Raw genomic sequence first — 26,996 nt, 5'->3', positions numbered from 1 at the left:
GATCTAGTTCTCCTAATGTTCTTAACACCGCTATATATTGAATATGTCTGTATAGCATTGCGTTCATTCCACAGTGCATATAATTAAAACATCGTTCAATGTATATATTTACATAAAACAAATAATTGAAATACCGTAGGAAAAAAATAAGAGTTGGGATATGTTTCGACGTTGGTAACTACGGCAGCTGTAGTTGCTAAGATAATATAGAACCAGTGAACCTACGTAAAGACAGGAGTATTATTAACAAAATCAAAAGAAATAACTTTCCATTTTTGTTTGAAGCCTTTTGCGTTTTTAATCATTAAGTATGGTTGTAAAGCACGTCTTGACACCAATAATGACATGATCGAATGTTCTATATGAGCTGTACGTTTCAGCTAATTGTTATTAGATATGAACCACAATATTAAGTTTAGATTTTGACAGAATACTCACTTGATATAAGCTTTTTGTATAGAGAAAATCGGATAACAGGAGAAAATGCTAAATATTGCATTGATCATTCCTTTCAAAATGGCGCCGTCTAGTTGACATAAAAGACGACGCCATGACCGTGTTACCGATTCTTGCGCATATCAATCCGCTGAGCCTTTTTTTCACTGCGTTTTTGGTAATTTATTCGCAGTCAGAGTTTACTAGGCTGAAGAAGGAAAAGATGTTAATACATCCACTTGTTTGTATACAACTCGTGTTAACGTGAATCAACTTCACGGATGTATACCTACGATCGTTACCGTAGGAGGTCAGAACACATCGCCATAGGTTAACATTATAAGTTATAAAATATATTGACTTCGCGTCTCTATCATCCATTTGTCTCACTGCAATCTCACTGTTATGTTGACAGAGTTACTCTACGACTTCAACATTGCTTTTCACTCACAGAAGACAAAAAATACTGTATACGCAAATCTCTGTGGGTCAAGTTACCAAAATAACACGGTCCCATAAAGTCACTCTGTAAAAGGTCAACTGAGGTCAAAAACCCTTAATGTATTTTGACGAGCACAGAACCCATGTGTATACAGTCCATGTACACTCCTCCTGATGTCACCTACAATGTGTATAGTCCATGTATATTTACAGGTAAGGAAGGATCCAGACTAGAGATGTTACTCCGCCCCTCAATGATTTCATCAATGGAGACGCACAAAGCCACACCGCAGTCATCGTTCTTAAAAGGGAGATTTCATCAAAATTGACAGGAAAATTTATTGTTTGGGTTAAGATTGCTTTGACGCATACGTTGAGAAATGGCGGTACATCTTTGTCATCTGATATAAGAATAGACATAAGAAGTATATAGTGTAGCTGGTTTGTGACATTTTCTGTAGACAGAAGCTGCACACGCGGACAAGAGTTTGAAGAGACGAGACCAGGAACAAAGTATTACGTGGTGAGCGTAAACACCATCCTGTTTTGACGAAAACACGTCTGAACTCTTAGTGGCTGTGAGTGGAGACTAAAAGGTATATTATTAGTTGACGAGATAAATCATGTTACCTTAGGAGAGAATTTATATAGGCTTGGCTTGTTATTTAATCCTTTTGACTAATACCATCAAATATCAATAAAATTTGTTTAAATGAAAAAATCTTAGTACAAATGCTGACAGGTTAAATATTTGTCATATTAAGACGTCAGTGAATGGCGGGTCATCCATCAATCTGCTATAATTTCCGTCTATAATCATACACAACAACTCCAGGGATTGTCACCAACAAATTCGTTGATGAAATTTTACTTAAGCATATTGTCGGCGACGAGAAAGAAGGTGTAGTTTTAAAGTATACTATCAGCAACACGTAAGAGACAGTATTATTATTATCATTTATATCTAAATAACTGCCGGCGACATGCGACAAAAAGTGCATTTAAGTGTACTACTTTAGTACACTGTCGGCGACACGTGACAGAAGTGCATTAGTATACTGCCGGCGACACGTGACAAAAAGTATACTTAAGTAAACTGCCGGCGACACGTGACAAAAAGTATACTTAAGTACACTGCCGGCGACAAGTGACAGAAAGTACATTAGTATACTGCCGGCGACACGTGACAAAAAGTATACTTAAGTACGCTGCCGGCGACACGTGACAGAAAGTGCATTAAGTATACTGCCGGCGACACGTGACAGAAAGTGCATTAAGTATACTGCCGGCGACACATGACAGGAAGTGTACTTAGTATACTGCCGGCGACACGTGACAGAAAGTGCATTAAGTATACTGCCGACGACACGTGGCAGAAAGTGCATTAAGTATACTGCCGGCGACACGTGACAGAAAGTGCATTTAGTATGCTGCCGGCGACACTGACAGAAAGTGCATTAAGTACACTGCCGGCGACACGTGACAAAAAGTATACTTAAGTACACTGCCGGCAACACGTGACAGAAATTGCATTTAGTATACTTCCGGCGACACTGACAGAAAGTGCATTAAGTACACTGCCGGCAACACGTGACAGAAAGTGCATTAAGTATACTTCCGGCGACACGTGACAGAAAGTGCATTAAGTCTACTGCCGGCGACACTGACAGAAAGTGCATTAAGTACACTGCCGGCGACACGTGACAGAAAGTGCATGTAGTATTCTGCCGGCGACACTGACAGAAAGTGCATTAAGTACACTGCCGGCGACACGTGACAGCAAGTAACTTGAGTATACTGCCGGCGACACGTGACAGAAAGTGTACTTAGATATGTCTGCGACACGTTACATAATATGAAGCTGTAGATTATATCTTTAGTAAAAGATATTTAATTTCAGATTTAACCATAATGCGACAGTACAGTTTCCAGACGGGCGTGCGGAACACCTTCCATATTGTGGACTACGTCTTGTTTGGTGCCTTGCTGGTAATTTGTGCAGGAATCGGGTTATTTTATGCCATTAAAGACCGGAAACGAGGAAACACGAAAGAGTACCTGTTGGCGGGAGGGAACATGAGTGCCATTCCCGTGGCATTGTCCCTCCTGGCGAGTTTCATGTCGGCCATCACGTTGCTAGGGACGCCAGCCGAGATGTACAATTATACGACTATATACTGGTGGATAGGACTGGGCTACTTCTTCACCATAGCACTTGCCTCTCATATCTATATCCCGGTGTTCTTTAGACTCAGAATCACTAGTTCATATGAGGTAAGTGTTGCTATCATGGTCGAATATTGGATATACAAGGTAACATGTTTAGCGATCCTTATTTCTCTCAATATAAAGAGAAAGGGTCCGATAATCGTGTACCAAGAACAATTTAACTGGTGTAAACTGGTGAAAATTGATCCGACCACTACCGTCAATAATGAAAATAATGCTTGTTGAAAGCATTTTGTTAGATTATAGAGCCAGGCCGGGGGTACAGGCGTGTAGCACAGATCCCGGAAGTTGGTGTACAATATATAATACTCCAGTATAATCTGTTTGTGACGTTTTGTGATTAATCTGCCCGACTGTACCATTTTTATATTATCAATTTTAAAGGTGTGTGTCTTCCACATGTTAATTGATCAGGCTGTCACATGGGAGTGTAAGATAGATGTCCCGTTATGATGAGTTCCGTATGTTCTACTAATATCGTCTGCTCTCTCTTCTACTCCATATGCCCTATCTTATTGTCACAATGCCCAATTTCAAGCTAGCAACTGTGCGAATCGCGGTGATAAACAGTAGATAGGGTTTTTATTTCGTGTTCGAATATAATTTCTTAACATCAGACTAAATAATCACCCTGTTTACATGTACATCAGGTGGGGTATGTTTATCCACCCTGTTTACATCAGTTGAGTTTGTTTATCCGCCCTGTTTACATCAGTTTGGGTTTGTTTATCCGCCCTGTTTACATCAGTTTGGGTTTGTTTATCCACCCTGTTTACCTCAGTATGAGTTTGTTTATCCACCCTGTTTACATCAGTTGGGTTTGTTTATCCGCCCTGTTTACATCAGTTTGGGTTTGTTTATCCACCCTGTTTACATCAGGTGGGGTTTGTTTATCCACCCTGTTTACATCAGTTGTGGTTTGTTTATCCATCCTGTTTACATCAGTTGGGGGTTGTTTATCCATCCTGTTTACATCAGTTGGGTTTGTTTATCCACCCTGTTTACATCAGTTGGGTTTGTTTATCCACCCTGTTTACACCAGTTGGGGTTGTTTATCCACGCTGTTTACATCAGTTGGGTTTGTTTATCCACCCTGTTTACATCAGTTGGGTTTGTTTATCCACCCTGTTTACATCAGTTGGTGTTCGTTTATCCACCCTGTTTACATCAGTTAGAGTTTGTTTATCCACCCTGTTTACATCAGTTGTGGTTTGTTTATCCACCCTGTTTACATCAGTTGGGTTTGTTTATCCACCCTGTTTACATCAGTTGGGGTTTGTTTATCCACCCTGTTTACATCAGTTAGAGTTTGTTTATCCACCCTGTTTACATCAGTTTGGGTTTGTTTATCCACGCTGTTTACATCAGTTGGGTTTGTTTATCCACCCTGTTTACATCAGTTGGGATTTGTTTATCCACGCTGTTTACATCAGTTGTGGTTTGTTTATCCACGCTGTTTACATCAGTTGTGGTTTGTTTATCCACCCTGTTTACATCAGGTGGGGTTTGTTTATCCACCCTGTTTACATCAGTTGGGTTTGTTTATCCACCCTGTTTACATCAGTTGGGGTTTGTTTATCCACCCTGTTTACATCAGTTAGAGTTTGTTTATCCACCCTGTTTACATCAGTTGTGGTTTGTTTATCCACCCTGTTTACATCAGTTGTGGTTTGTTTATCCACCCTGTTTACATCAGTTAGAGTTTGTTTATCCACCCTGTTTACATCAGTTGTGGTTTGTTTATCCACCCTGTTTACATCAGTTGGGGTTTGTTTATCCACCCTGTTTACATCAGGTGGGGTTTGTTTATCCACCCTGTTTACATCAGTTGTGGTTTGTTTATCCACCCTGTTTACATCAGTTGGGGGTTGTTTATCCGCCCTGTTTACATCAGTTGGGTTTGTTTATCCACCCTGTTTACATCAGTTGTGGTTTGTTTATCCACCCTGTTTACATCAGTTGGGTTTGTTTATCCGCCCTGTTTACATTAGTTTGGGTTTGTTTATCCACCCTGTTTACATCAGTTGGAGTTTGTTTATCCACCCTGTTTACACCAGTTGGGGTTGTTTATCCACCCTGTTTACATCAGTTTGGGTTTGTTTATCCGCCCTGTTTACATCAGTTTGGGTTTGTTTATCCACCCTGTTTACACCAGTTGGAGTTTGTTTATCCACACTGTTTACATCAGGTTGGGTTTGTTTATCCACCCTGTTTACATCAGTTGGGTTTGTTTATCCACCCTGTTTACATCAGTTGGGTTTGTTTATCCACCCTGTTTACCTCAGTATGGGTTTGTTTATCCACCCTGTTTACATCAGTTGGGTTTGTTTATCCACCCTGTTTACCTCAGTATGAGTTTGTTTATCCACCCTGTTTACATCAGTTGTGGTTTGTTTATCCACCCTGTTTACATCAGTTGGGGTTTCTTTATCCACCCTGTTTACATCAGTTGTGGTTTGTTTATCCACCCTGTTTACATCAGTTGGGGTTTCTTTATCCACCCTGTTTACATCAGTTGTGGTTTGTTTATCCACCCTGTTTACATCGATTGGATTTGTTAATCCAGCCTGTTTACTTCAGTAGAAGTTTGTTTATCCAGCCTGTTTACATCAGTAAGGGTTTATTTACGGTGCGGTTCACCGTTGGCAAAATTAGCATTTAAGTGATAGGTGATTTCTATATCAAAGCTACATACAGGCGCTATACCGACGGATGTGCCTTTAAAAGAGGATATTTTCACAATGAAATTTCATAGTTTGTCGGTACCCGGACTGCAATAAATGAAATTTTAACGATGAAAGCTGCTAGACTTGTCAGTGTCGGGACTACAATAAATTATAGTTAACTATGAAAGCTGCTAGACTTGTCGGTGTAAGGACTACAATAAAGGATAATTTAACGATGAAAGCTGCTAGACTTGTCGGTGTCCGGACTACAATAAATTATAGTTAACTATAAAAGCTGCTAGGCTTGTCGGTGTAAGGACTACGATAAAGGATAATTTAACGATGAAATCTGCTAGACTTGTCGGTGTCCGGACTACAATAAATCATATTTTAACGATGAAAGCTGCTTGGCTTGTCGGTGTCCGGACTACAATAAATGATATTTTAACGATGAAAGCTGCTAGACTTGTCGGTTTCCGGACTACAATAAATCATATTTTAACGATGAAAGCTGCTAGGCTTGTCGGTGTCCGGACTACAATAAATGATATTTTAACTATGAACGCTTCTAGACTTGTCGGTGTCCGGACTACAATAAATTATAGTTTAACGATGAAAGCAGCTAGACTTGTTGGTGTCCGGACTACAATAAATTATATTTTAACGATGAAAGCTGCTAGGCTTGTCGGTGTCCGGACTACAATAAATGATATTTTAACGATGAAAGCTGCTAGACTTGTCGGTGTCCGGACTACAATAAATTATATTTTAACGATGAAAGCTGCTAGGCTTGTCTGTGTCCGGACTACAATAAATTATAGTTAACTATGAAAGCTGCTAGGCTTGTCGGTGTAAGGACTACAATAAAGGATAATTTAACGATGAATGCAGCTAGACTTGTCGGTGCCCGGACTACAGTAAATCATATTTTAACGATGAAAGCTGCTTAGCTTGTCGGTGTAAGGACTACAATAAATCATATTTTAACGATGAAAGCTGCTTGGCTTGTCGGTGTCCGGACTACAATAAATCATATTTTAACGATGAAAGCTGCTTGGCTTGTCGGTGTCCGGACTACAATAAATGATATTTTAACGATGAAAGCTGCTAGACTTGTCGGTGTCCGGACTACAATAAATTACATTTAATTATGAACGCTGCTAGACTTGTTGGTGTCCAGACTACAATTAATTATATTTTAACGATTAAAGCTGCTAGACTTGTTGGTGTCCGGACTACAATAAATCATATTTTAACGATGAAAGCAGCTAGACTTGTGGGTGTACGGACTACAATAAATTATATTTTAACGATGAAAGCAGCTAGGCTTGTCGGTGTCCGGACTACAATAAATTATATTTTAACGACGAAAGCTGCTAGGCTTGTCGGTGTCCGGACTACAATAAAGGATAATTTTGCGATGAAATCTGCTAGACTTGTCGGTGTAAGGACTACAATAAAGTATAATTTAACGATGAAATCTGCTAGACTTGTCGGTGTCCGGACTACAAAAAGGTTGGATATCTCATTACTTGCTTCGTCGTTTTCCCCCCGAGATCAGAATTAATTGGTGTTTTTTCTGATATATTTGAGGTATATCTTTGATTGCCGTCAAGCAACGTTATTAGTTTAAACTGAGATAACGTTGTGATGCTAGCATGAATCATCCTTTTGTTTATTTCTCTAAGACCAGTCTGTTGTAATGGACCTTTGGTTATAAAGTGACAAGAGATTGGAGACTGAGAGTAGGATATATTAGTCCCATAGTTAATTCAATGCATCATACAGTTGTTAGAATATCGACACACGAATGAATGTTGATGCAAAGTTCAAAGGAATATATTTATAAAAGCTTTTAAGCTGTTGTATTGCTATATAAAAGGGGAAATAGCATGTTTAAATCATTCCCACATTTTGTATTATCACTGATCTCAGTTTTGATAATACCTGTAGTTTAATGCTAATCGTCTCGCTGGATTTACTTGTCTGGTCCGTCGGACAGAGGTAAGCTGTACCCGGATGTTCAGGTGTGAAGCCGCCTAAAATGAGACTGGCTGAAATAATATAATTATTCGTGCATGTTGATAACTTGTATTCATTGTTATTTGTGTGTTAATGAGTAAATACTGGTTATAAATCAATAAAAAATAAATGAATTTCGAGTTGCAATTAAGATTGACGCATTTTCCTGTTTTTGTAGTATCTTGGTATTCGGTTCGGCCTGGCGACACGAACTATCGCCTCTATCATCTACGTCATACAAATGGTAAGTGAGTGAAATACCTTCTGTGGGACTTAACCTAAAATATTTTCCCTACAACTAACCTTCACCCCAAACAACACCTTAGTAAGATATATATATATACATGCATTCAATTTAATTCCAAATGCTACATAGCATATAGGATTCAAAGATACACTCATACATTTAACAATTAATGAATACAAAATGGCAAGATACAATCAACAACAAAACTCACAAGACCGGTTCCGGGAGGCCTGTCTGCCATCCAGGGATATCGGTCTATATCAGATAATAAACTGTTGGTTACATGTATTTACTTACCTCTGCGTTGTGTACCTGTATCTATTTACCTCCGTGTTGTTTACATGTATCTATTTACCTCCGTGTTGTTTACCTGTATCTATTTACCTCCGTGTTGTTTACCTGTATCTATTTACCTCCGTGTTGTTTACCTGTGTTTATTTACCCCCGTGTTGTTTACCTGTATCTATTTACCTCCGTGTTGTTTACCTGTATCTATTTACCTCCGTGTTGTTTACCTGTATCTTTTTACCTCCGTGTTGTTTACCTGTTTTTATTTACCTCCGTGTTGTTTACCTGTATCTACTTACCTCCGTGTTGTTTACCTGTAATTACTTACCTCCGTGTTGTTTACCTTTATCTATTTACCTCCGTGTTGTTTACCTGTATCTATTTACCTCCGTGTTGTTTACCTGTATTTATTTACCTCCGTGTTGTTTACCTGTATCTATTTACCTCCGTGTTGTTTACCTGTATCTATTTACCTCCGTGTTCTTTACCTTTATCTATTTACCTCCGTGTTGTTTACCTGTTTTTGCTTTCCTCCACGTTGTTTACCTGTTTTTACTTTCCTCCACGTTGTTTGCAGTGTATATATTTACCTCCGTGTTGTTTACCTGTATCTATTTACCCCCGTGTTGTTTACCTGTATCTATTTACCTCCGTGTTGTTTACCTGTATCTATTTACCCCCGTGTTATTTACCTGTATCTATTTACCTCCGTGTTGTTTACCTGTATCTATTTACGTCCGTGTTGTTTACCTGTATTTACTTATCACCGTGTTGTTTACCTGTACTTACTTACCTCAGCGTTGTTTACCTGTATTTACTTACCTCCGTGTTGTGTACCTGTATTTACTTATCTCCGTGTTGTTTACCTGTAATTACTTACCTCAGCGTTGTTTACCTGTATCTATTAACCTCCGCGTTGTTTACCTGTTTTTATTTACCTCCGTGTTGTTTACCTGTATCCATTTACTTTTGCGTTGTTTACCTGTATTTACTTTCCTCCATGTTGTTTACCTGTATTTACTTACCTCCGCGTTGTTTACCTGTATTCATTCACCTCCGTGTTGTTTACCTGTATCCATTTACCTTTGCGTTGTTCACCTGTATTTACTTACCTCCGTGTTGTTTACCTGTATTTACTTTCCTCCGTGTTGTGAAGATTTCAGATTTCAGATTATTTTATTTCCTTGTGTTACAAGACACATTGGAGAGTAGATATATACATATACAATAATACAATAGTACAGATAGTGATGGACAATCATACCATTATATCAATCAAGGATCTTGTTCTATTCTTAACGTGAAGGATATGGGTGAATGATCAGAAACTGTTTCAAATTTTCCAGATTTAAACTCTACTATATTTTGAAAGCTATGTTTTTCTACTAAAAGGTAATCAATAAGGCTGGTGCCATTAGCACTACAAAAAGTAACACTTCCATCAGGATCACCAGGATGGCGTCCATTCATTATTCTAAAACCAGTGTTCTTACAGAATGACAATAATTTTCTACCAAAAGAGTTAACTGTTTTATCCATATTGTTACGTACAGTTATATCATGTATATCATCAAAACGATAGTCAACAGATTCGCTAATATTTATAGCTAAATCGTCATTTTCTATCAAATTGAGTTAACCACCAGTTCTCGCATTCAGATCTCCGGTTATATAAATTTTGCCATAATCTCTATATCTAGCTGATGCATCCTGTACGTTTTGAAACAAATCAATGTCTTCAACATTCTCATAGAGCACACTATTTTCAGGAGGAAAATAACAAAAAGCTATATAACTATCGATCATATTTTCAGCGATCTTAATCCAAAAAATACTATCATGTATATTTTCAACCACAGATATTCTATTTTTAAAACAGGTTTTGTACAATATTACTATACCTCCACCAATACCACTTTTCCTTGGATTGACCAACCGTCAAATTCAAAATCGTCTCTATCCGATATCCAACATTCGGATAAACAAATGAGATCATAGTTGACGAGAACATCTAAAAAGTCACCATTACATAATTTACTAAGGAGACCGTTTCCTATGTTCCAAGATATGACCTGAAGTGATTGACGATTAAGGCATGTTGGTACGTCACCCTCCGCGAGTCCCTATTTGCGTGTGGTAGTTCCGGTAGCACTTCCGGTAGCACTTCCGGTAGCACTTCTGGTGTTGATTGCAACTGCACCACGCCTCCCGCTGCCACCGACTGTCTCTGGCTCGTAAGGTTTGCCGTTGACAGAGCTTATCCCTTACAAGTCTAACCGTGGCTCTCTCCTCAAACTCCTTGATATGTTTCATCACTGGGTATAATTTTTTACGACGCTCTTCGACCTCAGGAGGAAATTGTTCGTGTATTCCATAACGTGTTCCTTTAAGCTTATATGAACTTCGTTTGACTCGCTGGAGATCTTGATAGAAGATGAACCTCGCGGCAATAGGCCTGTTTCTACCACTTATATGTCTACCAAATCTATGGACATTTCCAAACTCAATTCTGTCATGAATGTTGAGTTCATTGGAAAGAAAGTCCCGTAGCTTGTTCTCCGTTAACTCCTCTCTTGACTCCCCACCAAGCCCAGTAAAAAACCAAATTATTCTTCATGGAGCGACACTGAAGATCGGTTACGGTTTCGGACAGTTTATTCCGTTCATCCCTGAGTTTTTCCATTCTGTAATTAATTAGATCTATATCATTTTGCTGTTCACTCAATAACTTTGATAGTTGTTCTCTTTCCTCACTCTTGTTCTCAATAACCTCACAGCGATGATCAATAAAAGCAACTGCATCCTCAAAATCTGCAATTTTCTTTTCAAATGCATTTACTCTTCTAATGGTCTGAGATAGAGTAGCGTCAATGTTCTTTACTTGGTGTTCAATGATATCAAGTTTCTGATTTTTTTGACACAAGGAAGTCTAGTTTTGCATGCACTCCATGTAAATCAGTGTTGCTAGGCATATATATGGATGTTGCTCGATCAGATGAAGGTGAAGGAGTTGACACACAGGGCCTGGGAATTGTCTCATTGATGATTTCTCGCGGGTGTAAAACCTCATTTGCTTCCTTCAAGATAGTGCTAACAGAAAGCGTATCTGTGCTATCATTAACGCTACTTTCACTACTACAACTGGCATTGTTCTTAAGCTTCTTCTTACGCTTTTTAGACTTATTGCCCATGATGAATGATAGAATGCAAGTCCGTAACGCAGTAGACCGCGACGAAAAAATGTCAATAGGGGCACACAGGTGAAAATGCATTTATAGCACAAGTGTACCGCAGGTATCTCACATGTAAACAAGGTGAATGAGCAATATATGAACAGAATCAAAACCTCAACAGAGGTACTTTTGAGTTGAATGACTACAAACCTCCGACACCACACGTCCAGTAATATCCTGTAATGGCACATTACGAGTTTTCAGAAGTGAATTCAACGAAATGCATGGCAAAATCCAAGAAAATTCGGAGCAGGTGAAAAAACAACGCCCAACACTATCGCACATGCGCACCCTATCCTCTGTACCTGTGTTCCTCCGTGTTTTGTACCTATATGTATTTGTTCTGTAGTAAATCACTCTTTGTCTACAGGTTCTGTATATGTCTATTGTACTGTACGCACCGTCTCTGGCCATCAATGCAGGTAATTGTTTCTTTTATTGAACAACACTTAAATATTTTTGTCAGATATTTAATATATAACTATGTAAGTTGTGCACACCTGCAATCATTAATATAATAAGTTGATGTAAACCTTAAATAATTTTTTAAAGTTTTTTTGACATTACTTATAACTAATGGTAATTATTAAAACAAGTGCTTTCTATCAATTGATAAATATCACAATTTCACCGTGCTTTGGTTTAATTTTTTGCCTCCTATCTCCTTCCGATCTCTATATCTTCTGCTCTAATGATACATAAAGCAGTGCTGTGTCTGTTGGTATGTTTCCATAGTGACCGATTTCAGCTTGTGGGGCGCCGTCTGGGCCGTTGGGCTCGTCTGTATCTTCTACACAACATTGGTAAGTACATGTCTCTCGTCAGCTGAAGGGCCGCAATGCCGTAATAGCGGACGTAAACCCCGTTAGATAAATAGAATACAAATAGAAAATAGGAGACTCTTTTAGAAAAAATGATTTGACGTTACTGCTTTCAGTTAATCTGGCCCCGGATATGACGCGCCAGGTGGCGTTACTGGTCAAGATGAAATATATGATTGGTCAATGTAGCGGTAAATGCAAAATGCAGATATGCAGTTAAAAACGAAACAAAGTTAAGATTGAATGCAAGCTGAATATGTGGATGCATCTTTTCAAATGACACATTAATAAAATTATATTTTTGATTCAAATGCAGTTTTTTATCAACAAAAATGATTCAAACTGATATAATTTTATTATCCGTGTTGAAACGCATTAGTTCGTTAATTTATTTCACCAGCAGTTATACATTATAACCACCAGCATTAAAACTATGCCGTTTATCTTTTTTAAAGATATTTCTTGTTTAAGATAAAATATAAGGTATCATCTGAATATATTCCAGGTATGACCTCAGGAAAGAACAGACAGCAGAAGTACTCGAGTAAACAATGTTATTTATGGCCAGTTTTAAGTTTCCAAGGAACGTCATGCTAATAAACGATGTTGTTTTTCCCCAGGGTGGTATGTAGGCCATGTTTATATACGATGTTGTTTTTACCAGGGTGGTTTGAAGGCCATGTTTATAAACGATGTTGTTTTTACCCAGGGTGGTATGTAGGCCATGTTTATATACAATGTTGTTTTTCCCCAGGGTGGTATGTAGGCCATGTTTATAAATGGTTCTGTTTTCCCAGGGTGGTTTGAAGGCCATGTTTATAAACGATGTTGTTTTTCCCCAGGGTGGTATGTAGGCCATGTTTATAAATTATGTTGTTTTCCCAGGGTGGTTTGAAGGCCATGTTTATAAACGATGTTGTTTTTCCAGGGTGGTATGAAGGCGGTGCTATGGACTGACACGTTCCAGGTCACAATGATGGTTGCAGGTCTGCTTGCTGTCCTCATCCAAGGTTCCATCGAAGTAGGGGGATTCAGTAAGGCATGGGAGATATCTCGTGCTAGCGGAAGGATTTGGTTTACAGAGTGAGTAACAAGAGCGTCGAATAACCAGAATTTGCATATTTAGATTATTTTTTTAGAAAAGAAGAAGGGAGTCTAATTTTACCATAAAGGAGGTATAATATTACGAAATAGGTAGTATAATTTCCTTGTTTTGGTATTCTAATTTTACCAGTAAGGGCGTGTAATTTTACCAGTAAGGGCGTGTAATTTTACCGGTAAGGGCGTGTAATTTTACCGGTAAGGGCGTGTAATTTTACCGGTAAGGGCGTGTAATTTTACCGGTAAGGGCGTGTAATTTTACCGGTAAGGGCGTGTAATTTTACCGGTAAGGGCGTGTAATTTTACCGGTAAGGGCGTGTAATTTTACCAGTAAGGGCGTGTAATTTTACCAGTAAGGGCGTGTAATTTTACCAGTAAGGGCGTGTAATTTTACCGGTAAGGGCGTGTAATTTTACCGGTAAGGGCGTTTAATTTTACCAGTAAGGGCGTGTAATTTTACCGGTAAGGGCGTGTAATTTTACCAGTAAGGGCGTGTAATTTTACCAGTAAGGGCGTGTAATTTTACCAGATAGGAGCCGAATTTTACGAGACACGGTTGTCGAATTTTACCAGTGAAGTAGTCAAATTTTAAATAAGATTTCTAAAATATTTTGTAAAGTACAATTGCTATCAAACCATCAAACTAGATATATTATTATTGGTTTATTCAGGACGGCCCGTTAACACAACAGAAAAAATACGATAATTATTAATAAAGCTAAGGAAGTTAAACTAGTTAATACTGTTCATCCAAACATAAGATTTTAACATGTTGGTTGTACCTCAGTATGGTTCAACTCGTATCGATATGTCATTAATATATCGTCAACCATTGTCATTATAGCTTTGATCCGGACCCGATTGTGCGACACAGTTTCTGGACATGTGTATTCGGGGGCGCCTTCACGTGGTTGTCTGTATATGGCGCCAACCAGGCGCAGATTCAGCGCGCCATCACCTGCCCGACTGTGAGGAAGGCACAGTAGTACGTACCGATATTCATTACTATACCTAACTTTCATTAACACTAACATGTTTGGACTAAACGTTACCACGTGACATGCTATAACTGAGTCTTTAGAACACTTAAGTCATTTCATTTTTATGGTGGACATTACGATTCCTCTGGAAAATATTTTATATATTAGGACAAATAAAATCACACGTGTTCGATGGTTGATGATATGTCTGGTGGTTCCGTTGTTGGATGGTTGATGATATGTCTGGTGGTTCCGTTGTTGGATGGTTGATGATATGCCTGGTGGTTCCGTTGTTGGATGGTTGATGATATGTCTGGTGGTTCCGTTGTTGGATGGTTGTTGATATGTCTGGTGGCTCCGTTGTTCGATGGTTGATGATATGTCTGGTGGTTCTGTTGTTGGATGGTTGTTGATATGTCTGGTGGTTCCGTTGTTCGATGGTTGTTGATATGTCTGGTGGTTCCGTTGTTGGATGGTTGATGATATGTCTGGTGGTTCCGTTGTTGGATGGTTGTTTATATGTCTGGTGGTTCCGTTGTTCGATGGTTGTTGATATATCTGGTGGTTCCGTTGTTGGATGGTTGTTGATATGTCTGGTGGTTCCGTTGTTGGATGGTTGTTGATATGTCTGGTGGTTCCGTTGTTGGATGGTTGTTGATATGTCTGGTGGTTCCGTTGTTGGATGGTTGATGATATGTCTGGTGGTTCCGTTGTTGGATGGTTGATGATATGTCTGGTGGTTCCGTTGTTGGATGGTTGATGATATGTCTGGTGGTTCCGTTGTTGGATGGTTGATGATATGTCTGGTGGTTCCGTTGTTCGATGGTTGATGATATGTCTGGTGGTTCCGTTGTTGGATGGCTGATGATGTCTGGTAGTTCCGTTGTTGGATGGTTGATGATATGTCTGGTGGTTCTGTTGTTGGATGGTTGATGATATGTCTGGTGGTTCTGTTGTTCGTTGGTTATTGATATGTCTGGTGGTTCTGTTGTTCGTTGGCTATTGATATGTCTGGTGGTTCTGTTGTTGGATGGTTGTTGATATGTCTGGTGGTTCCGTTGTTGGATGGTTGTTGATATGTCTGGTGGTTCCGATGTTGGATGGTTGATGATATATCTGGTGGTTCTGTTGTTGGATGGTTGATGATATGTCTGGTGGTTCCGCTGTTCGATGGTTTTTGATATGTCTGGTGGTTCCGTTGTTGGATGGTTGTTGATATGTCTGGTGGTTCTGTTGTTGGATGGTTGATGATATGTCTGGTGGTTCTGTTGTTATATGGTTGTTGATATGTCTGGTGGTTCTGTTGTTAGACGGTTGTTGATATGTCTGGTGGTTCCGTTGTTGGATGGTTGTTGATATGTCTGGTGGTTCCGTTGTTGGATGGTTGATGATATGTCTGGTGGTTCCGTTGTTAGATGGTTGTTGATATGTCTGGTGGTTCCGTTGTTGGATGGTTGTTGATATGTCTGGTGGTTCCGTTGTTGGATGGTTGTTGATATGTCTGGTGGTTCCGTTGTTGGATGGTTGTTGATATGTCTGGTGGTTCCGTTGTTGGATGGTTGTTGATATGTCTGGTGGTTCCGTTGTGGGATGGTTGATGATATGTCTGGTGGTTCTGTTGTTGGATGGTTGTTGATATGTCTGGTGGTTCTGTTGTTGGATGGTTGTTGATATGTCTGGTGGTTCTGTTGTTGGATGGTTGATGATATGTCTGGTGGTTCTGTTGTTAGACGGTTGTTGATATGTCTGGTGGTTCTGTTGTTAGATGGTTGTTGATATGTCTGGTAGTTCCGTTGTTGGATGGTTGATGATATGTCTGGTGGTTCTGTTGTTGGATGGTAAATGATATGTCTGGTGGTTCTGTTGTTGGATGGTTGTTGATATGTCTGGTGGTTCCGTTGTTGGATGGTTGTTGATATATCTGGTGGTTCCGTTGTTGGATGGTTGTTGATATGTCTGGTGGTTCCGTTGTTCGATGGTTGTTGATATGTCTGGTGGTTCCGTTGTTCGATGGTTGTTGATATGTCTTGGTGTTCTGTTGTTGGATGGTTGTTGATATGTCTGGTGGTTCCGTTGTTAGATGGTTGTTGATATGTCTGGTGGTTCCGTTGTTCGATGGTTGTTGATATGTCTGGTGGTTCTGTTGTTGGATGGTTGTTGATATGTCTGGTGGTTCCGTTGTTAGATGGTTGTTGTTATGTCTAGTGGTTCCGTTGTTGGATGGTTGATGATATGTCTGGTGGTTCCGTTGTTGGATGGTTGTTGATATGTCTGGTGGTTCCGTTGTTGGATGGTTGATGATATGTCTGGTGGTTCCGTTGTTGGATGGTTGTTGATATGTCTGGTGGTTCCGTTGTTCGATGGTTGTTGATATATCTGGTGGTTCCGTTGTTGGATGGTTGTTGATATGTCTGGTGGTTCCGTTGTTCGATGGTTGTTGATATATCTGGTGGTTCCGTTGTTGGATGGTTGATGATATGTCTGGTGGTTCCGTTGTTGGATGGTTGTTGATATGTCTGGTGGTTCTGTTGTTGGATGGTTGATGATATGTCTGGTGGTTCCGTTGTTGGATGGTTGATGATATGTCTGGTGGTTCCGTTGTTGGATTGTTGATGATATGTCTGGTGGTTCCGTTGTTGGATGGTTGATAATATGTCCGGTGGTTCCGTTGTTGGATGGTTGTTGATATGTCTGGTGGTTCCGTTGTTCGATGGTTGTTGATATGTCTGGTGGTTCTGTTGTTGGATGGTTGTTGATATGTCTGGTGGTTCCGTTGTTGGATGGTTATTGATATGTCTGATGGTTCTGTTGTTGGATGGTTAATGATATGTCTGGTGGTTCCGTTGTTGGATGGTTGATGATATGTCTGGTGGTTCTGTTGTTGGATGGTTGTTGATATGTCTGGTGGTTCTGTTGTTGGATGGTTGATGATATGTCTGGTGGTTCTGTTGTTGGGTGGTTGTTGATATGTCTGGTGGTTCCGTTGTTCGATGGTTGTTGATATGTCTGGTGGTTTCGTTGTTAGATGGTTGATGGTATGTCTGGTGGTTCCGTTGTTGGATGGTTGATGATATGTCTAGTGGTTCCGTTGTTACCACCCTGGCGATCCGTTGTCACAACTCTAGGGTTCCGTTGTCACCACTTTAGGGTTTTTACCAGGGAAAACCGATATGCCTCATAATCGTATGCATCGTAATTTGAAGTCTCTTTTCATTGAAACAAATAAAGGTTCTCCGAAATTCGAATATATACCTTACTGATTTGAAGAAATTACTTTGCGTAAATGTTATGGTCAACATCATAAATCTCATATTGTATTTCTTTGTGCGATTTAAGATCAGGAATGTTCGATTGATGCCGACATACCTGGTGATATCGTAAGTTCGAGGATTTAATGTTTTTCGTGAATGATTTCGTGTACACAATGGGCTTTACCGTGTATTTTTACAGCGCCTACTGGTTTAATTTCCCTGGCCTGTGTGTGATACTTATCCTTTGCGCTCTCATAGGAACTGTTATATACGCTTTCTACGAAACCTGTGATCCTAAGTCCTTCGGACTCATCAGTGCTTCAGATCAGGTAAGTAACCATGTACAATGAATGGGAAGATAATTCAAAAGAAGCCATCAGTCAACATTATAATATGTTCTATAGGCAGGGGGTGGGGGTGGGGGTGGGGGAGGGGGTGGGTTACGGCACACATAACACATATATCGATAATTTTTTCGACAGACCTGACCGTACAGACATACAGTTGATTACAAATCTCACCAGAAATTATTTTCAGCGTTGTCTTACTGTGGTGTGCTACCTAGGATTACCTTATATAACGTGAGGTCACGCCAGGTCACATGACCGCGGTCAAAACAAATATGGCCGCGAATTACTTGGAAACTCGGAATTGGATTATGAAATAAATGCAATGACCTGTCTATGTAGGTTGACAGGTATGCCTGTACAATAAGGTATGTCGAACAATTTTCAATTGTTCGATATATGTATGTTTTCTATCCACGTGACGGTATTGAATAGTTGAAAAACTACAGTGAAGTGCAGACCTTCGGGTTACTCGATCGGTAGAGCGGCAGGCAGACAAGCCGAGGGTCGCAGGTTCGATATCCGATGGAGTCCGGCGTGTCCTCGTATTGCCATGTATAATCACGTCAAGCAAGATTATCAGTACATTAGTATTACCAAATGTATCTAGAATACAGTGTCATCTATGAAGTAATGGCGTGTCAGAGTTATGAATACGACACCTATAGCCTGAGTCACTTTCTGAATGCTGATTAACCCGTGTGTTTGTGCTGCAGTTACTCCCCCTGTTTGTGATGGACGTGCTCGGCCACATGCCCGGTATACCAGGACTGTTCGTCTCCTGTCTCTTCAGTGGCGCACTCAGGTGGGGAACACTACCAGCGCTGGGTGTAGATTTTAATTCTGGTGAAGTAGAAGTAAAAGTAGCGTTTATCGTTACCGTCATTGCACATTTGTAATATGATGTGTGAAACTAACATAAAATATTAGTGTATGTTGTATTGTAGTAAATTATGTAAAGTTCAATAACTTTCATCATTAGTATATTCAGAGACCTATATACTTTAGTATATAGGTCTCTGGTATATTCTCTCTGGTCTTTCACAGTAAGTTCTCACAATAAACCAAGGTATACTATACCATACGAGGGTATTATATATAACTGGATGTTAGAAACAGTCACATGGGCTGGTTGAAGGTAATAACGTTTTAATGTAGTCTAATGTTCCTGTTTTTTGTATTACAGCACCCTCTCTTCGGGTTTGAATTCTATAGCTGCTGTCATACTTGAGGATTGTGTCAAAATTTTCTGTTTTAAAGAAATGTCAGAGCTTAAAGCTACGTTCGCTTCGAAGTTTCTTGGTAAGTGTAGAGTTCATGTTAACTGGGAAAGAAAGACCAGAACCCTTTTAATATACTGAATCCGCCGTGGCGTCCTTGTGCGTATAGAGAAATAAATGTATTATCGCTAACGTGGAACTGGAAAAAAACTCGTCATTAAATAGTATCTAATATTCATTCACACTTTCTTTTACAGCCGTCCTGTTCGGGTTTATTTGTATCGGATTAACCTATGTAGCGTCACTCCTGGGAGGTGTGTTACAGGTAGGTCGTAGTTACGTCGTCTGTCTCCTTGGCAGTGTCCTACAGGTAGATCCTAGGTATCGTCGTCTGTCTACATGGTGGTGTCCTACAGGTAGATCCTAGGTATCGTCGTCTGTCTCCTTGGCAGTGTCTTACAGGTAAGTCCTAGGTATCGTCGTCTGTCTACATGGTGGTGTCCTACAGGTAAGTCCTAGGTATCGTCGTCTGTCCCCTTGACAGCGTCCTACAGGTAGGTCCTAGGTACGTCGTCTGTCTCCAAGGTAGTGTCCTACAGGTAGGTCCTAGGTACGTCGTCTGTCTCCATGACCGTGTCCACAGGTAGGTCCTAGGTAAGTCGTCTGTCTCCTTGGCAGTGTCCTACAGGTAGATCCTAGGTATCGTCGTCTGTCTCCTTGGCAGTGTCCTACAGGTAAGTCCTAGGTATCGTCGTCTGTCTACATGGTGGTGTCCTACAGGTAAGTCCTAGGTATCGTCGTCTGTCCCCTTGACAGCGTCCTACAGGTAGATCCTAGGTACGTCGTCTGTCTCCATGACCGTGTCCATGACCGTGTCCACAGGTAGGTCCTAGGTAAGTCGTCTGTCTCCATGACCGTGTCTAAAGGTAGGTCCTAGATATCGTCGTCTGTCCCCTTGACAGCGTCCTACAGGTAAGTCCTAGGTATCGTCGTCTGTCCCCTTGACAGCGTCCTACAGGTAAGTCCTAGGTATCGTCGTCTGTCTCCATGGTAGTGTCCTACAGGTGCAGGTAGGTCCTAGATATCGTCGTCGTTTGTCTCATTGGCAGTGTCCTACAGGTTGGTCCTAGGTAAGTCGTCTATCTCCATGACCGTGTCTACAGGTAGATCCTAGGTAAGTCGTCTATCTCCATTACCGTGTCTACAGGTAGATCCTAGGTATCGTCGTCTGTCTCCATGACCGTGTCCACAGGTAGGTCCTAGGTAAGTCGTCTGTCTCCATGACCGTGTCTACAGGTAAGTCCTAGGTATCGTCGTCTGTCTCCATGGTAGTATCCTACAGGTAAGTCCTAGTTACGTCGTCATCCCCGATCTTGTTGATAGTGGCTGATTTAACGATCAATGAGCTTTTTATCAGGATCGACTTGAGATAAATCATCCGATAAATAATTCGTTTGGCTCCGCGGTCGGATGTTGCATTCACAATCTAAAACAAAAATGCAAAGCCCACTCATTGCAAATATAAGACAGCTGCATGTGTGACAGGTGTATCAAATATTGTATTTAAATGATTCGTTGGTATTGCAGGCAGCACTTGCGCTCTTTGGTGTGATTGGAGGACCGTTATTAGGGGTGTTTACACTCGGAATGCTGTTTCCCTGGGCCAATCAGAAGGTAGGTTGCGTGCACGTGTGGAATAGTGAGCGAAGGCTTTTGGTTTAGTAAGTATCCAGATTCGAGCAGATATTGCCGGGAAAGGGCGATGTGTGAGTAGTCAATGTCAGCAACTGAAATATTATTGAGGCTATGCGATATGAGTGTGTAGGTAAATGCATGATATATAGATGATGTACTTATCATAGACCCCCAAGGACATCTTATATTTTATTCTAACAGGGAGCCATCACAGGAATGGTCACTAGTCTGGCATTCATGTTATGGATCAGTATTGGTTATCAGGTCTACAAACCCAAAGTGGCCACTTTCTCGGTGACTAACGTGACAGGATGTAACTGGAACCTCACCACCACTCCAGCCAGCGTCACTTCCGCTATTGTCACCACAACAATCTCGGGCGTTGCCACAACAACGACACAAGCAGCAGCAGGCAGCAGCACGTGCGTTTTCACTTACATTTTGGTTAAAGCAATCAGATGTCAGCAAAATACGCGATACGTCAAATAATTCCAGATCAATGGTTTATCTTTCAGCAGTTCAAATTTTCAAACAAAATCGTGAATAAAGCTTTTAGCTAAACTTCATTATGAACTTTTGTAAGTGTATAGATGGTTTAGTATACTTTTAATACTTTTATCATAACTCTAGCTGTCATTTATTATACTATCAACCCTAGTTAGATCTTTTGGCTTTGTGTTATCACAGAGACCTGTTGATGAGGCTGTACTCTCTGTCCTATCTGTGGTACAGTGCTACCGCCATGATTTTCGTCATCGGTTTGGGTCTTATCGTCAGCTTTATGACAGGTAGGTTGTCTCCACCAGCTTTACAACAGGTTAAGTTGTCTCCACCAGTTTTACAACAGGTAGGTTGTCTCCACCAGCTTTACAACAGGTAGGTTGTCTCCACCAGCTTTACAACAGGTAGGTTGTCTCCACCAGCTTTACAACAGGTTAAGTTGTCTCCACCAGTTTTACAACAGGTAGGTTGTCTCCACCAGCTTTACAACAGGTAGGTTGTCTCTATCAGCTTTACAACAGTTAGGTTGTCTCCACCAGCTTTACAACAGGTAGGTTGTCTCCACCAGCTTTACAACAGGTAGGTTGTCTCTATCAGCTTTACAACAGGTAGGTTGTCTCCACCAGCTTTACAACAGGTAGGTTGTCTCCACCAGCTTTACAACAGGTAGGTTGTCTCTATCAGCTTTAAAACAGGTACATAAGTTGTCTCTATCAGCTTTACAACAGGTAGGTTGTCTCCACCAGCTTTACAACAGGTAGGTTGTCTCCACCAGTTTTATAGTTGGTAGATTTTCTCTGCCAGTTCCGGAGCAGATCACAGTCTCACATAGCCTGATGGAATCATCAGACCCACTGTTAATTATAGACAAACAACTTACAATAGAAACAATTCACTATGTTTTCGATATGACATTATATGATTATCAAGCCATGATGCATAATGAGGACATCACAAATAAACTGACATCATCTTATGATGTTAACAGGATGTGTACTGTATACATAATAGTATTTCAACCATTTGAACCCTAAACCTGTTGTATAGGTCGGACGGATCCCCAGACCCTCGACCCCAGACTGATCTGCCCTATCTTTGATGTGTTCATGCCGTTCCTCCCCGAAAAATTGAGGAGACGTTTGTGGTTCGGTGTCCGACACGACGAGGTATATACTGTTGTAACATAATATTCCATAATATTGTTTCATACTTGATTCAATATCATATACAGAGTTAATAAGTTTAAGTATATTGCATACAAATGTTATATGCAGCTGATGCACATATGCATAGTATCCCAAACTAATTTTGAGCCGCTCTAGTTGATCGGGGTTGTTTCCCCTTCTGTGTTCTGCTACATGTTATTTGTATTGATAAATACATAGTCTTCGGAATACTTGTACCTTGGACACATTATAGAGACCTTTGCATCCCTTAATATATTTTGCTGACTTTGCTGTCGTCTCTTTTTGTGTTAGTTTTCTTCTTGACATCAGTCCTCCTATTATCCTCAATGTTTCATATCACAAAATCTACAGAACTGTTTTATATACCTCTGTTGCTAGGTTATTGATGAGAAGCCTGTCAATGATGTGGAACTGACCGTAAACAAAGATGAATCCCAACATCATAAACCAGGGATGTACCCAACAGAAAATGGCGTCAGCAATCAGGCATACGTCATTTCCGGTGATGATCAGAAACCACACCAACGTTTTACGCATCTATGATTTTTACTCGAAAATTCATTTGTCAACACTATGGAGAATTGGATGAGACGACTCACAAGTTATATGAAATCCACATGCTTAACATTATGTTATTTAAGAATATACTTAGATTATTCAATATGTTCTGATGATAATCAGGAAACTGTATGTTAGTGATGTGCAAAGATTGTTTACTTTTATCGTCAGTGTACATTTTGCACGTGAGCGGTGTTTGTTAGTACTATAAGGTGCGTAAGTGTTAATAACGATACCTGTTCACAGGATATTACCCAAAGGTTACTACCAACAGGTTACTACCCACGGGATACTATTCACGGGATACTATCCAAGGGATACTACCCACGGGATACTACCCACGGATACTATCCACGGGATACGACCCACGGGATACTACCCACGGGATACTACCCACAGATACTATCCACGGGATACGACCCACGGGATGCTACCCACGGGATACTATCCACGGGATACTACCCACGGGATACTACCCACGGGATACTACCAACGGGATACTACCCACAGGTTACTATCCACGGGATACTACCCACGGTTACTATCCACGGGATACGTCCCACGGGATGCTACCCACGGGATACTACCCACGGGATACTACCCACGGGATACTACCCACGGGATACTACCCACGGGATACTACCCATGGGATACTACCCACAGGTTACTATCCACGGGATACTACCCACAGGTTACTATCCACGGGATACTTCCCACGGGATACTACCCACAGGTTACTATCCACGGGATACTTCCCACGGGATACTTCCCACGGGATACTAGTCACAGGTTACTACCCACGGGATACTACCCACGGGATACTACCCACGGGATACTACCCACGGGATACTACCCATAGGTTACTACCAACAGGCTACTACCCACGGATACTACCCACAGGTTACTACCAACAGGTTACTACCCACAGGATACTACCCACAGGTTACTACCCACGGGATACTACCCACGGGATACTACCCACGGGATACTACCCTCGGGATACTACCCTCGGGATACTACCCACGGGATACTACCCACGGGATACTACCTACGGGATACTACCCTCGGGATACTACCCACGGGATACTACCTACGGTTACTACCCACGGGATACTACCTACGGGATACTACCCTCGGGATACTACCCCACGGGATACTACCCCCAGGTTACTACCCACGGGATACTACCTACGGGATACTACCCTCGGGATACTACCCACGGGATACTACCCCCAGGTTACTATCCACGGGATACTACCTACAGGATACTACCCACGGGATACTAACCACGGGATACTACCCACGGGATACTACCCACGGATACTACCCACGGATACTACCCACAGGTTACTACCAACAGGTTACTACCCACAGGATACTACCCACAGGTTACTACCCACGGGATACTACCAACGGGATACTACCCACGGGATACTACCCACGGTTACTATCCACGGGATACGTCCCACGGGATACTACCCACGGGATACTACCCACGGGATACTACCCACGGGATACTACCCACAGGTTACTATCCACGGGATACTACCCACATGTTACTATCCACGGGATACTACCCACGGGATACTACCCACGGATACTACCCACGGGATACTACCCACAGGTTACTACCCACGGGATACTACCCACGGGATACTACCCACGGGATACTACCCACAGGATACTACCCACGGATACTACCCACAGGTTACTACCAACAGGTTACTACCCACGGGATACTACCCACAGGTTACTACCCACGGGATACTACCCACGGGATACTACCCACGGATACTACCCACGGGATACTACCCACGGATACTACCCACGGATACTACCCACGGGTTACTACCCACAGGATACTACCCACGGGATACTACCCACGGGATACTACCCACGGGATACTACCCACGGGATACTACCCACGGGATACTACCTACGGGATACTACCCACGGGATACTACCCACAGGATACTACCCACGGATACTACCCACAGGTTACTACCAACACGTAACTACCCACGGGATACTACCCACGGGATACTACCCACAGGTTACTACCCACAGGTTACTACCCACAGGATACTACCCACGGGATACTACCCACAGGTTACTACCCACGGGATACTACCTACGGGATATTACCCTCGGGATACTACCCACAGGATATTACTCACATGATACTATTAGGCCATCGACTTGTTTAATTATGAAATTCGATACCTTTTACGGATATATCAAAACGATATCAATGACTTTCTAAAACTTTCAAGGCAAATGTTGAAATTCATGATTTTTTAATTCAGACAAATAATGCTAATAAATGCACGCATGAAAATCGTGGTTGGAATGATGCCATCCGTTGTGTGAATTGTCCGTACCATGGGAACTGACCACAGGTCCCATACTGCCAGAATGGTGGGTACCATGGGAACTGACCACAGGTCCCTTACTGCCAAAATGGTGGGTACCATGGGAACTGACCACAGGTCCCTTACTGCCAGAATGGTGGGTACCATGGAGGATAGAGACATGAGGTGGGTCACTATGTGGAAGTCGATGTGACTGACTTTCCCATTCATATATAGGTCCATTACTCGATGTGACTGACTTTCCCATTCATATAAAGGTCCATTACTCGATGTGACTGACTTTCCCATTCATATAAAGGTCCATTACTCGATGTGACTGACTTTCCCATTCATATAAAGGTCCATTACTCGATGTGACTGACTTTCCCATTCATATAAAGGTCCATTACTCGATGTGACTGACTTTCCCATTCATATAAAGGTCCATTACTCGATGTGACTGACTTTCCCATTCATATAAATGTCCATTACTCGATGTGACTGACTTTCCCATTCATATAAAGGTCCATTACTCGATGTGACTGACTTTCCCATTCATATAAAGGTCCATTACTCGATGTGACTGACTTTCCCATTCATATAAAGGTCCATTACTCGATGTGACTGACTTTCCCATTCATATAAAGGTCCATTACTCGATGTGACTGACTTTCCCATTCATATAAAGGTCCATTACTCGATGTGACTGACTTTCCCTTTCATATAAAGGTCCATTACTCGATGAACTCGAAGATGACGACGTTGGTTTTGAAGACGTACATGTGGCATTACGAGATTTATTTTCATTACCTTTCAAACATTTTTGGTCATTTTAAGTTGATATTGATCTTTATTATTGAAAATTTGCTTTTGACTACCATTAACATGTTGTGTATTTTATCATGTTTTTATTGCTTTCAAATTACTTATGTAATTATAAATGTGCAACAAGATATTAAATTGAATTGAAAATTGAACACAACATTTTCTGATAAAAAGTGCTTTCGATAATGCCAATATTATTTTTAGCACAGGTTTTTATGTGATTGAAAAAAATTCAAGAAATAAAATAACAAATAAATCAACATTAGGCCTATCCTTGAAATGTACATATGTGATTTTATTTCTTACTTGTTCTTATTTTGGTCTGCCGCTCATATGTGTTTTCTGTACTTCTTGTCCATTTAAGATTTTTATTGAAATGTGGCCCCACTTCAGATTATGGTGTTCGTTAGCACCGCGTAGTCCAAACTGTTCATTAATGTGTCTTTGTCATCGAGGCATGGCCAAGTAAAGCAAAATGCTCAGTCTTCTCCGACACCAGCTTGACTTTTTCTGACTCCCAAGTAAAACTCGGTCAAGTATTTGTCCAGTGTTTTAACATCTAAGTCACGAACGTTCCTTTCGTCATTGTGAATCCCGA

The 26,996-nt window shown here is 40.9% G+C and overlaps 1 protein-coding gene across 2 annotated transcripts; it reads left to right on the top strand.

The window, feature by feature from the left end:
- Nucleotides 1-1,095: 1,095 nt before the first annotated feature.
- Nucleotides 1,096-26,671, top strand: LOC117323189 (sodium-coupled monocarboxylate transporter 2-like). Of its 2 annotated transcripts, XR_004531674.1 has the most exons (17): nucleotides 1,096-1,472; nucleotides 2,777-3,150; nucleotides 7,972-8,037; nucleotides 11,932-11,983; nucleotides 12,297-12,364; nucleotides 13,311-13,465; nucleotides 14,328-14,468; nucleotides 17,914-18,043; nucleotides 18,778-18,866; nucleotides 19,248-19,363; nucleotides 19,539-19,606; nucleotides 20,869-20,955; nucleotides 21,178-21,398; nucleotides 21,664-21,764; nucleotides 22,525-22,643; nucleotides 23,043-25,810; nucleotides 25,852-26,671. XR_004531674.1 is itself a non-coding variant. In XM_033878246.1 (16 exons), exons 2-16 carry the CDS (start codon nucleotides 2,788-2,790, stop codon nucleotides 23,205-23,207), a joined length of 1,941 nt encoding a protein of 646 aa, XP_033734137.1. In that variant the 5' UTR covers nucleotides 1,096-1,472; nucleotides 2,777-2,787; the 3' UTR covers nucleotides 23,208-26,671. The 2 variants fall into 2 exon arrangements, 1 of the variants encoding a protein (XP_033734137.1); XM_033878246.1 differs by having other exon boundaries at nucleotides 23,043-26,671.
- Nucleotides 26,672-26,996: the final 325 nt, after the last annotated feature.

The sequence above is a fragment of the Pecten maximus genome, chromosome 1, assembly GCF_902652985.1.
Source record: "Pecten maximus chromosome 1, xPecMax1.1, whole genome shotgun sequence".
NCBI lineage: Eukaryota > Metazoa > Mollusca > Bivalvia > Pectinida > Pectinidae > Pecten > Pecten maximus.
Note: the sequence above shows the minus strand (reverse complement) of the source record. Positions and strands in the feature narration are given on the sequence as shown.